Raw genomic sequence first — 12,210 nt, 5'->3', positions numbered from 1 at the left:
AGACTACAGCTTGTTATCCCATATTACCATCACAGCATTTTCATTTTGTGGGCCTAGTCCAGAAGCAGAAGTCTATGAAAACGGATAATCAGCCTGCTCCATTCCGTTTCTCCACATGGTGCCATTCTGTTGATGCTATTTTAGTGGGCTTTTGTCGATAGCTGCAAAATTCTGCCTCTATCGTCTCCCAGCCAATACACTAATTTTGCAGCAGCCACCTTCAACTTATGATAGTAACTCCTTTTCAGAAATCGTTTTGATGAATTTTCACTATCCCATTCTTTATTAATTCCACTAACAGCCTTCACTATCCACTTCAAACCCTGAATAAAAGACAGGAAATGATATAGAAAAGACTGGTGCATCAGTTGCTAATTAAGCTGACAATTCTGTTCAAAGATTGTCAAAGAAGGATATTGAACTGATAGCTTGTGCTAAAATACCCAGTGCTCCACATTTATTAGGGATGAAGATGGTCTGCTCCTTAGCAACTGTGCCTTGCTTAAGAGTTGAAAACCACAGTTAGAAAATTGGCACCCAATATAGTATAACGTGTTAGAAAAGGAAGAGCCCTTGAAGATTCACAAAGGAAACCAACCATTAGTGCCTGGAATGTGAAATCCCTCTGACAGACTTATAGCGTGGCTGCTGCTGAGTTTGTGTCTGCATTGCTTTTATTAGCAGTGACCAGCTACGAATGCCAGTGATTAGAGCTGGCTGCGCTCACTCTGAATGGGCAAGATTTGAGTCAGAGTCAGTCCAACTCACACTTAATTTGTCTGTCCAGAGAACAAGGTTGATTTGGTTCAAACCAGAGAGCAAGCTACTTTCAGTAATGGAAGTGTGTAAACAAAGGATTTTGAACTCAAGTACAGCCAGGGGACTGAAGCTAGCTGAAAAATATAAGGATGCAAAATTTTTAAAGCTAAAATACTATTACAAGCTTGTCAAACATCAAATGAATAAGCAAGAGACGCAGCAGCTGGTGGACAACAACATAAAGTATAAAACATGGCACTAAGCACTATTAAAAATAGAAAAATATAAACTTGTATGAATCTGTATATTATTGCTTGCATTTACAAAGATTAGAATAAAGTATCAGAAGTCAGTAAATCTCATGGTTACAGAGGCTTGTATCCCTTTAGTGAGGTGACAATTAACTCCATGACTTAAAGCAAAACATTTCTATCAGGATCAATGATCAGAATATCAAGACTAAGGAGACTGGCCTGGTCCTATTTGAACAGGGGAAAAAAACCAACAAGCAATCACCCTTCATGGGATTGCAGAGTTTTTGCCCACGTACTGTAGAGCACATATGCACAAAATCCAAGTTGATAATGACTTCGAGCCACTCCAAATGTCATTAACTAGTGGATAATAGTATTTATCCTGAGAGATATACAGTTGGCTAACACAGCCCAAATACATTAATTTTTTCCCCTGGAACAGATACCTTTGCTGCAGTCCAACTCTGCAACAGTTTTACTGCAAAAGCCAAGCAAACATGTATAAGTTTGTGTTCAAAACAAGCTACTATTAGTCTACTACACCCCTTGCATTTGCTGCAACCGGACCCTGGTTTAGCTAGAAAAGAAACCCTATTAAGAAGGTGATCACAGATTTGGGAAGACTCACCATGCTACAGTTACTGTTTGCTGAAATGCATTTCTTGTCATCACACCACTGGCACCCGTTTGTGTTGGCCGTGCAGCTCGCACAGTCCGCGTATCGGTAACATCTGTCATCTGCAGCAGCTGCAACACACAGGGAAGTCAAGAAGAAACGTCGACAAGAGAATACCACATTTTAAACATTTTCTTAGAGTGTTTTCTGTTACGTCCTTTATTTGAACTCCAGCCGGACATAAAGGTTTAAGTTACTGCAGGAAATTAATTCTATTCGGTTAATAAGATTTGCTCCTTTAAAAATTCCTTCAGTAACAACTATATTTGAAGGTTCGTAAAACTCATGCCAACTAAAGGAACATTCATTGATCTAAAGCATCCAAACTCTCTTAGCACAGTGCATAAATTAAGAGTATCAGAAAGTTTCTTTAACTATTCTTTCTTCACTAACACAGTAGAAATATTTCCTCCAGATGCAGGTTTCTGATAAAAATATTATATTGCTATGCAAGAAGGCAATGGTAAAAGTAGTAAAAAAAACCCCAACCCTGAGACAGATACTAGCAACACACGGACATTCTAAGTCTTTACAAATTAATTTATAAACCTAATAATGATTGGTAAGTTACAGTTCTGCTCTTTCTCTACAAAAAATATTTGAAGAAGAGTTCATGTTAGATCTTTAACACAAGCCTTCAGGACTTGGACTAAAATTTATGTTAATTATCTGTTTAAAGGATGCAAAAATTTGAAAAATCACCGTAACCCAAAGTAGGAGAATTCCCACCATCTCCTACAGCAACTTATTTAACTCCTGTGCCATTTGGCTTCTTTAGTCTCAGGACCACGCAAGTTTAAGAGATTCTCTTGCCAGTGAAGCCTTGCTAGCTAAGAATTGATCTTTTGAAAACCCATTAAAAATTTCTGCTTATCCTTTAATATTGACTATCAGTAGTCTCTTGGATGATAGTGGAAGGATTTGAGAGCAGTGAAGCAGTGCTCTCCGCACAACTGCTTCAGAACTGGAATTCTACACACCTCATTTCTTGAAAGTTTAGTTGTAGTTTATTCCCACTGCAGCAGCTGTAACTTTAGAAACTGCTCTAACTTTTTTATTTTCCTTCCATCTGTCTGTGCTTTGTTTTATTTGGTTTGGTTTTTTTAAACACCCGTTGATTTGATCATCTTTTTATAGCAACCACTTTCATCTGTATTACTTTTGAATTTAGTGTCTCCAGATTTTTCTTTTTACAAAGAGCTGAAACTTTCTAGACTCTAGACCTCTAAATTTTCTGAAACTGTACAAAAGCAGTTCTTCAGAAAGCTTTACCTGGATAACCCTTTTGTTATATAATGCACCTTTTTTCTGAGTTTGCAACTTTATATCCAGTTCAGAAACAAATAAAAGCAAACAGAAAAATAAACTGCCTCGAAGCATTGATTAATAGCAAAGCTAATAATTTTTTATCAAACATTAAAGGTAGTCTGGCAGTTTAATTGTATGGTAGCTTGCAAATGTAGCACACAGCCACACTTCGGTTAGCAATTTTATACTGTGCTGAAAGGAAAGATGCACAGAAAAAGCAGCAGATGTACATAGCAGGGATGCATATTCTGTTCATGTGAAGAATAAGAACACCACTTGCACAAGGCATTTATTTGTGACAAGCCAAAATACTTAGGAATAGGGTGCAACAGTTAGGAGTAACACTAAATTGCTGTTTCAAACAATGCCACTATCACAATGCCGCACAGAAACACACATGATGAACTTGAACCCTTTTTGACACACTGCAGCAAAGGGCTTGTTTGCCTCAAGTTTGTTTCCAGCTGTGACTGTACTATATTCTTCTACACAAATGCTCCTGTTTGATAGGTAATCTACTCCAAACAGCGATGCTTTCCCTCTCTCTTAGTGGTACAGAGAGTCAAGAGTGCCATATGCCCGTAATGCCACCTATCACTTGCGGCGCTCATCTGTGCTCTGATTGCTGTTACGCTTTCTTGAAATCAGAAAAATATGAAGGCTTTTATATATACGTGTGTATGTGTATATACACACACACATCCCAAAAGAGAAGGGGGAGAAAGAGAAAAATTAACTCAGCTACAATATTTCAAAGCTCACGCTTCTATAAATGCTCCAAACACACTGAGACAAATCCAATCTCAAGTCATTTTATGCTTTAGCTCCCCAGGGAAGTAAATTCTTCTCTTTCAACCCTCTTAGGTTTGGTATCTCTTAGCACCTTAAATTTGTGCTCTTTTGCACCTACTTCCCCGTATTTAAAATAAATTTAAAAAAAAAAACAGAATTGAGTGATTTTAAAAATTAATCCATAAATCTTTTGCATTGAGTATTCTCAGAGAGGCAGAGTCTCGAGAGTCCAATCACTAGTTCCATCTGGCTGGTTTTTTGGGGTGCATTTGGGTATTCTCTCCCCCTCCTTCCCCCCCAGCCCTATCTCCTAAATCATACTGCAAATCTGCCCCTGGAAGTCTAGAATTCACTTACCTGTTTTCTTAGGACATTTTGCTCTAAGGATGTTATTAGCATGTCCAGATTCCCAGGATTCACAATGTTTCTTGTTCCACAGACACCTTATCCCTGGACGAGCATTTTTACACAGCTCTTCATCTCTGAATGCTTCACAGTTCGGAGGCTTGTACACAAGGATGTCATTCAAAAGAACACTTGAAAAACCCCCAAATATATACATGGACCTATTAGAAAAGAGCAAGTAAATATAACCATTATTGTAGCTACAGATAGATTTTCTTGATTTCTTATCTATTTGATATACAATTAAAAAATAGTACATAATACTACAAAAAAATTCATATCTCTAATAAAGACTCTCTCAGTGGTTCCATTATTGATTAGTTTTTCCAACATATTTCTCCATGGAAGTTAGCAGTCTAACAAAAAATTGCTCAAAGTGCACTGTGCTATCTGTATGAGTGAGTGACATATACCAAATGTCTGAAAAGAAGAGCTATGGCTGAAACTACTCATATTTGGAGTTAACTAATGAGAATGGAGTGCGAAATAATGGGCTGCAGGAAATAAGGACATATTTCTTCAAGAAGATTTCAAAGACAGACAGGAATAATTGGCAGATGGGTATTTCTCTTTGGTAATATTTCCGGTGCAGTAGCTGTTGACATCAGAAGCCTAGACCTGAGAACTTACCCTTCTTATTTAAAATTAAGAACAGTCTCAATTAAAAATTAAGAATAAAGAACCTGTATATATGTTGCATCATATACTCTCAAAACAGAATTAATCATGCAGTTACCAATAGCAGAAATCTTTGCAGAGTATCTCGTATTACCCCTTTTTGTACATAAAACTCTACTAAAAATACCATTAAGTTCGGGGAAAATATAGTACAATTCACTGCTATTTTTGTTAAAATCTGGTCAACTCTTAGTTGTAGTATTATTTATCACTTCCATTATTTCTGACCTATACAACACCCGCATGTAGAGGATCTGTAAGTTGCCCACATATAGTTAAACAGTGAGTTTATTAGGGTGATGAATAAGGTAGAACAGGAGTGATGAGTAGCACACATTACAGCACAGTTATTTGGGGTACTGCAACTGTCAGACAGAGACTACTTGGCAACCAGCGATAGTAAAACCCACATAATCGAACAGCAGAAATCTCTTTAAACCTAAATACAGTTTTCTACAACTTTTCCACCAAAAAAGAGACGCTTGTCCTACAATTTTATCATTGGGTGTTGGGGTGAGGGAAGCAGAGAGTTCAGCCACCACGTCCAGCAAACTCCTGGATCCACTCCTCCTCCCAGAGGATGAAGCTTTACTGAGCTCCTCTACTCAGCAAATGACGTGAAAGTAAACATAGTCTAAGTGCTGGCAGGCTTTTTTTCCTGCAAGTGGCTAATGATGACCACCATATCAGTATCTGCAAAATCTTGCTTGTTCCAAGCAAATTTTAGTTATGTGGTTTTGACTTAGTGACTGTAGGAGAACAAGCAATTGTAGCATACTGCAAAGAGAAAAAGATTTCTCCCATTACATCTAAGTGAGGTTGATAGTTGGTACTGAATTTCAAATTATCCGAATTATATATACCAAATTTCCTCAGTACACATACTGAGGAAACACCCCAGTACACTAGACCGTTCATATAAAATGTCATTGATCAGGTTCCACAGCATGTCAAATTGATGTTTACCTGTACTGATTATCTGAGACAAGTCCCTCATGAGCACTACTTTTCATGTTAATAAGTTGCATCAGTTGTTTGTTATCAAACCATACTTCACATAAGTATGTGAATTTCTGCCATATTTTTTGCATTCAGCAAATGGAATTTCTGCCATATTTTTTACATTCAAAAAAAACAGTCAGGAAAATTGAAAATGCACTTCATTTACCCATTACTGACAACAGCAGTGTGACCAAATCTGTTGACATCTCGATGCAGATTAGGTTTTGGTAAAATCTTCCATTCATCACAAGCTGAAAAACAAAACAAAAGCATAGGGAAAACATATATAAAATAATTCCAAAAATTTTCAGCAAAATATATGCAAAAACGGATTTTATCAGACACTCTTGGATTTTAAGTAAGAACTAACTTTATTGCCTGTTCACCCTCCTTTCCCAGAGGAATCAGTGAAGAAAGGATTATTATGCATACAGATTCCTCTACTCTTCTAGAAATTGCAGGGTTTGAGCACACTGCACTCACTAGTTCTGAGAAGCTCTATTTGCATTGCTCAAGAATAAGTCAACAGGCCCTCCTTTCAGATGCATTTGTTGAGTAGGTGCTCCAAGAACTTGTCAGCAACGCTCATCTATCACGGCATTTCTCAAGGCCAGAGGACAATCACAGAAGTGTCCCTTTATTACACAGTTCTCTGCCTTCACAGCCCATCTCAACAACCACAGTGACAACCACTGCCATCGAGTGATCAGTAATATTGCCCTAACATTACACACTCTTAAATTAGCCAAAGGATTTCAATTCATATGTATTTCACTGAACATCCGCGACAGTAAACGTTTTTGTTTTTCATAAGTGCTTTAAGATAAACTACCACTCTTTCAGCTGTACAACCCATCTCATTATCATCTTACTTTTGGTAACCTTATTAAAGTATGTTACTAATTATTTTTCTTTCACCAAATATTTGAGCTGACTGCTGTTTTCAGTCTCTTCAGTTCAAATTAACCATTCAAGCATATTTCTATTAGCACTGCTGTAGGGGCATTTACAAATGTGGCTTTGGTGTGGTTTCATTATACTTCTTTGGAACAATTAGTCCTTTCTTCATTGTTTCCTACTTGAAATTTACTGCCTTCAGATATTTATACCCCACAGTAGTAGAAATAGGGAGCACTACAATAGAGATTGAAGCTTCTAGAAAATCCCTTTAAAACAGAGCAAAGAAAGTGCTTTTCTGCAGAGCAGGCAAAGCATTTCTGGAATTTGTCATCATAACAGGTTTTGGAGATAGGTAGGGTAAACTTCCAGGAAAACTGTCATATCAGACAGAGGGTTGCAGTTTTCTCATTTAAAAAAAAAATATATATATATATCTGCTATACACAAAGATAAGGATTAAATCCAAAGTTAAAAGGAGAGAGACCTCTCCAATTTAATCCAAGGAAAACTGTGGTTTTATTTACTTACATATATATATATTTGTGTGTGTATGTGTTTAAATCTTTGATAATTATATTGTCCTTCCGGATATTCTCAATGAAAACTTACTTGCATTTTGCCTTCTGGTTTGAAGCCAGAATAACAAGATGACACCTTTTCTTTTAAACGAGTCACAAAGCTATCAATGTGGACATTAAGACACAATAAAAATGACCTATTTGCCCAGCATACTCTCCGTAATATACAGAAGTAAGAGTACATGCCTGTAGAAGCTGCACAGTCAGAGTTATTACCACAAGAAGAACTATCCTATAGAGACCAACAGGGAGTCGCTGGCATAGCAGGACTGTGAGCAGCAGGTCTGAACCCTGTTTCCAGGGTCTATATACAATTATTATGCAGCTTGATTTTTACCTCATGTTGCTGAATTCATTTAGCTGTAAGATTCCAACGACAGCCACTTCTAAAAAAGGTATGCTTACTTCATGTTAAATTGTGGAATAATTTATGCAAGTTCTAGATATGATTAGAAATAAAGGAATACCGCCACAAGACCACCTATTTCAAGGAAGTCTGCTTAAAGTTAAAAAAATAAAATCCAAAAAGAAATCCAAAACACCCTTCTTCCCGCCCCAGATTAAAACAACAAAAATGGATGTTAAGAAATGCAAGAGGGACAAATTGTCCTCCAGACTGGTGTCACACAGAGCTTAAGTCACTCTGACTGCTGGCTCCGTTGGTCCTGCTCTGTTCATCTCTGCGAGTGCTGCAGTTCTGACACTTGGAATGCAGAAAATTATTCACAGCAGCACTTTACTTTGTCCAGTCAGTGTCCTGCTCACAAACCACACTGAAACAGCTCAGTGCAAGGTCACACAAAGGTGGATTTGGCACATGAGAGGGGGCAGGACAGCACGGCCATGGGCAAAACCACAGTAATACACCACTGGATCGACCTGGGCTTGCACAGCATCACAGCCCGAGCCCATAAAGAGTGTCAGAGTGAGACTGTGGCTGTGAAAGATAAATCAATTACATCTTTTTAGAAATTGGAAACAGAAACTAAAAGCACATTATTACTAGAGTAACACAGATGGTCCAAACAGCAATAATTTCAACATCAGATGGTGGACTTGGAATGAATTTAGTAGTTTGAAGAAAATGAAGGTATAGTAAGTTTAATCCACTGTCTAATAAGATCAAGCAATCCCTAAATCTTATCTCTTTCTCAACTTCTACCTTCTGTCATTATCACTGTTAACATTATATTATCATAAAATTATGGTATTATTAGTATGCTTCATCTTTCACAATTGTTCTTTTGTTTTTTCTCTAGGGTAAACTTCCAGGAAAACTGTCATATCAGACAGAGGGTTGCAGTTTTCTCATTTAAAAAAAAAATATATATATATATCTGCTATACACAAAGATAAGGATTAAATCCAAAGTTAAAAGGAGAGAGACCTCTCCAATTTAATCCAAGGAAAACTGTGGTTTTATTTACTTACATATATATATATTTGTGTGTGTATGTGTTTAAATCTTTGATAATTATATTGTCCTTCCGGATATTCTCAATGAAAACTTACTTGCATTTTGCCTTCTGGTTTGAAGCCAGAATAACAAGATGACACCTTTTCTTTTAAACGAGTCACAAAGCTATCAATGTGGACATTAAGACACAATAAAAATGACCTATTTGCCCAGCATACTCTCCGTAATATACAGAAGTAAGAGTACATGCCTGTAGAAGCTGCACAGTCAGAGTTATTACCACAAGAAGAACTATCCTATAGAGACCAACAGGGAGTCGCTGGCATAGCAGGACTGTGAGCAGCAGGTCTGAACCCTGTTTCCAGGGTCTATATACAATTATTATGCAGCTTGATTTTTACCTCATGTTGCTGAATTCATTTAGCTGTAAGATTCCAACGACAGCCACTTCTAAAAAAGGTATGCTTACTTCATGTTAAATTGTGGAATAATTTATGCAAGTTCTAGATATGATTAGAAATAAAGGAATACCGCCACAAGACCACCTATTTCAAGGAAGTCTGCTTAAAGTTAAAAAAATAAAATCCAAAAAGAAATCCAAAACACCCTTCTTCCCGCCCCAGATTAAAACAACAAAAATGGATGTTAAGAAATGCAAGAGGGACAAATTGTCCTCCAGACTGGTGTCACACAGAGCTTAAGTCACTCTGACTGCTGGCTCCGTTGGTCCTGCTCTGTTCATCTCTGCGAGTGCTGCAGTTCTGACACTTGGAATGCAGAAAATTATTCACAGCAGCACTTTACTTTGTCCAGTCAGTGTCCTGCTCACAAACCACACTGAAACAGCTCAGTGCAAGGTCACACAAAGGTGGATTTGGCACATGAGAGGGGGCAGGACAGCACGGCCATGGGCAAAACCACAGTAATACACCACTGGATCGACCTGGGCTTGCACAGCATCACAGCCCGAGCCCATAAAGAGTGTCAGAGTGAGACTGTGGCTGTGAAAGATAAATCAATTACATCTTTTTAGAAATTGGAAACAGAAACTAAAAGCACATTATTACTAGAGTAACACAGATGGTCCAAACAGCAATAATTTCAACATCAGATGGTGGACTTGGAATGAATTTAGTAGTTTGAAGAAAATGAAGGTATAGTAAGTTTAATCCACTGTCTAATAAGATCAAGCAATCCCTAAATCTTATCTCTTTCTCAACTTCTACCTTCTGTCATTATCACTGTTAACATTATATTATCATAAAATTATGGTATTATTAGTATGCTTCATCTTTCACAATTGTTCTTTTGTTTTTTCTCTACTTAAACAGAACAGTGAAAGTAATACATAACAGAGAGATGTTGTTCTTGAAACAGTTTCAATGGAAGAGATCACAGTACTAGGGCACCAATTAACTACTTATGATGACAAGTTTCAGATGAAGGCAGGACTAGTATTAAATATACAAGTTACGTATTCTCCATATCCCCACGTAACACTGGCATTTGATGCCTCCACAGTCTCTGAATTATGGAAGAAATTCATACCAAGACCAGTATTATTTATTGGAAATAAGTCATCAACAAACAAGAATTCAACTTCAAGAAAATATTTCTGTATTAAAAGCTATAAAAAGAAAACATTTTAATAGTACAACCAACCAGCAAAAACTTGCTGTTATATTTCAAAATCAAGCTCTTGCTGTTGTAAGTCATCGCACATTAACAGAAAAAGCATGCTTGAGCTCATATGCCTTTGATGGCAAAGGAAACAATTTTTAAAAGCCACAGTAAATTTCCATCTGATCTTGGAAAGTGTTGCACATTTTTTGTAATTTTACAAACATATATACAAATATATAGTGGTTTCGAAATTTATGTAAGAAAAAGTGGGATTTAATGCTGAGGGAAAACCATAAAACCATAAAAAAGGCTGGCTTTGAGATAAGAAACCCTTGAGGGCTGGAGATATAATTCCTTTCTTGCTGATGGTATTTGTCAAACTGGCAGGTCTTTTCAATAGAGAACAACAAAAAGAGGGGGAGGGAAGCACGTTACAAATAGCCTTCCCTCTTATCTCCTCTCAGCCTTCTCAATGAGTACTGAACACTGAACAGAGCACTGTGCAAGAATAATACTTTTGCTCAGCTTTAAATTCCTGATCTGAATTTCTCTGTAGAGACTGGTTACAACAAAATACGGATAGTTAAACAACTGGTTTTGGTGACGAACCAAATAGAATTCATTATCTTCAAACTTCTAATGAAGAAGTTTGGATACTACAGTTCTGGATACTACAGTTCAAAGTATCCAAATTTCCAGATTCACTGTACAGTTCCAAGAAGAAAGTGAGCAAAAGCTCACCACTCACATGGTATGAATTTTAACATTGCTCATTAACATCGCAGCCTTCCCTGCGTTCTATTTGTTGTATTAAGTTTAGTAAGGATAGTAAACTCTACAGATAAAGAATGAAATACTTTCTTCTGTAAAATATAATGCAGTCTTGAGGCATTATACAGATAGGAGTGGCAGATATGATATGGGTTGTATTTACCATTGTCTCTGTATGTATCCATGTATAATGTATAGTGTACAGAAGCATATCCTGCTTTTAATAGAAACAGTTACTAAGCAGATGGAGTGATACTATTCATTCCAAACTGATTAGCAGAATTTTTAGTTGCTGAAAAGTACAAGGATGAATACAAGGGCTTCTCTTCCTATTAGTAAGGTTTCTTCTTCAAGAATAGGTTGTACCGCATGATATCATCATAAGAAAAAGGTTCATATTCCTCCCTAGTGTAAATTAAATGGTTACCAGATGATACAGAAGTGGCTCAGAGTGAATTCGCCAGCCACACAAATTTCTTACGTGATGAAACAAGACTTAGAAATGCAGCAAATTAGAGGTGATCGAGCGTATGCTGGCAGAGAAATACCTCAGCTGAACTTTGCACTGAGAACTGCCCTCCAGGGTCCACGCTCCAACAGGACTGGCCTAGACACCCTCTACTATAACTACATCTAATGTACTCACACATGACTAGGATGTTTCCCAGTATGATTTTATAGAAAATTCACATTTCTAATCAACATTGTCACATCCGTAAAATACTCGAATATAGATTTGCTTTCAAATATTTAACAAAAATCAGATTTAGCCAAATGTGACTGAAGGAAAACCAGCAGAAAACCAGCATCCGAGCTGTCAGTCCTGCAAGTCTTTTTACAAGTGACTTTTGCTCTTCATAGAGTTGAACAAAACATTAAAAACACGTTTGGGAGTGGAGAGCAGTATAAAGTTTGTACTTATCATTCACACCTGATTTTGAACAATGTATTACTTAAACATTAGGGTAGATCTGGAGGAGAAGCAAGTTAACACAGCTTCATTAAACTCATGTCTGAATTAAGTTAATAAAGTAGTTTCAAAAATTA

General features: G+C 37.1%; 1 protein-coding gene across 3 annotated transcripts in view; it reads right to left on the bottom strand.

Moving 5' to 3' along the window:
* ATRNL1 (attractin like 1) overlaps nt 1–12,210 on the bottom strand; it is a 488,877-nt gene that overhangs the window by 390,945 nt on the left and 85,722 nt on the right. For all 3 annotated transcript variants that reach the window (XM_014959493.1, XM_014959476.1, XM_014959485.1), the window contains exons 11-13: nt 6,041–6,125; nt 4,147–4,355; nt 1,642–1,760 (exon numbers count right to left, since the gene is read on the bottom strand). In XM_014959493.1, coding sequence (XP_014814979.1) covers nt 1,642–1,760; nt 4,147–4,355; nt 6,041–6,125 — 413 coding nt within the window. The remainder of the gene's footprint in view (nt 1–1,641; nt 1,761–4,146; nt 4,356–6,040; nt 6,126–12,210) is intronic.

The sequence above is a fragment of the Calidris pugnax genome, unplaced genomic scaffold (assembly GCF_001431845.1).
Source record: "Calidris pugnax isolate Ruff unplaced genomic scaffold, ASM143184v1 scaffold4, whole genome shotgun sequence".
NCBI lineage: Eukaryota > Metazoa > Chordata > Aves > Charadriiformes > Scolopacidae > Calidris > Calidris pugnax.
Note: the sequence above shows the minus strand (reverse complement) of the source record. Positions and strands in the feature narration are given on the sequence as shown.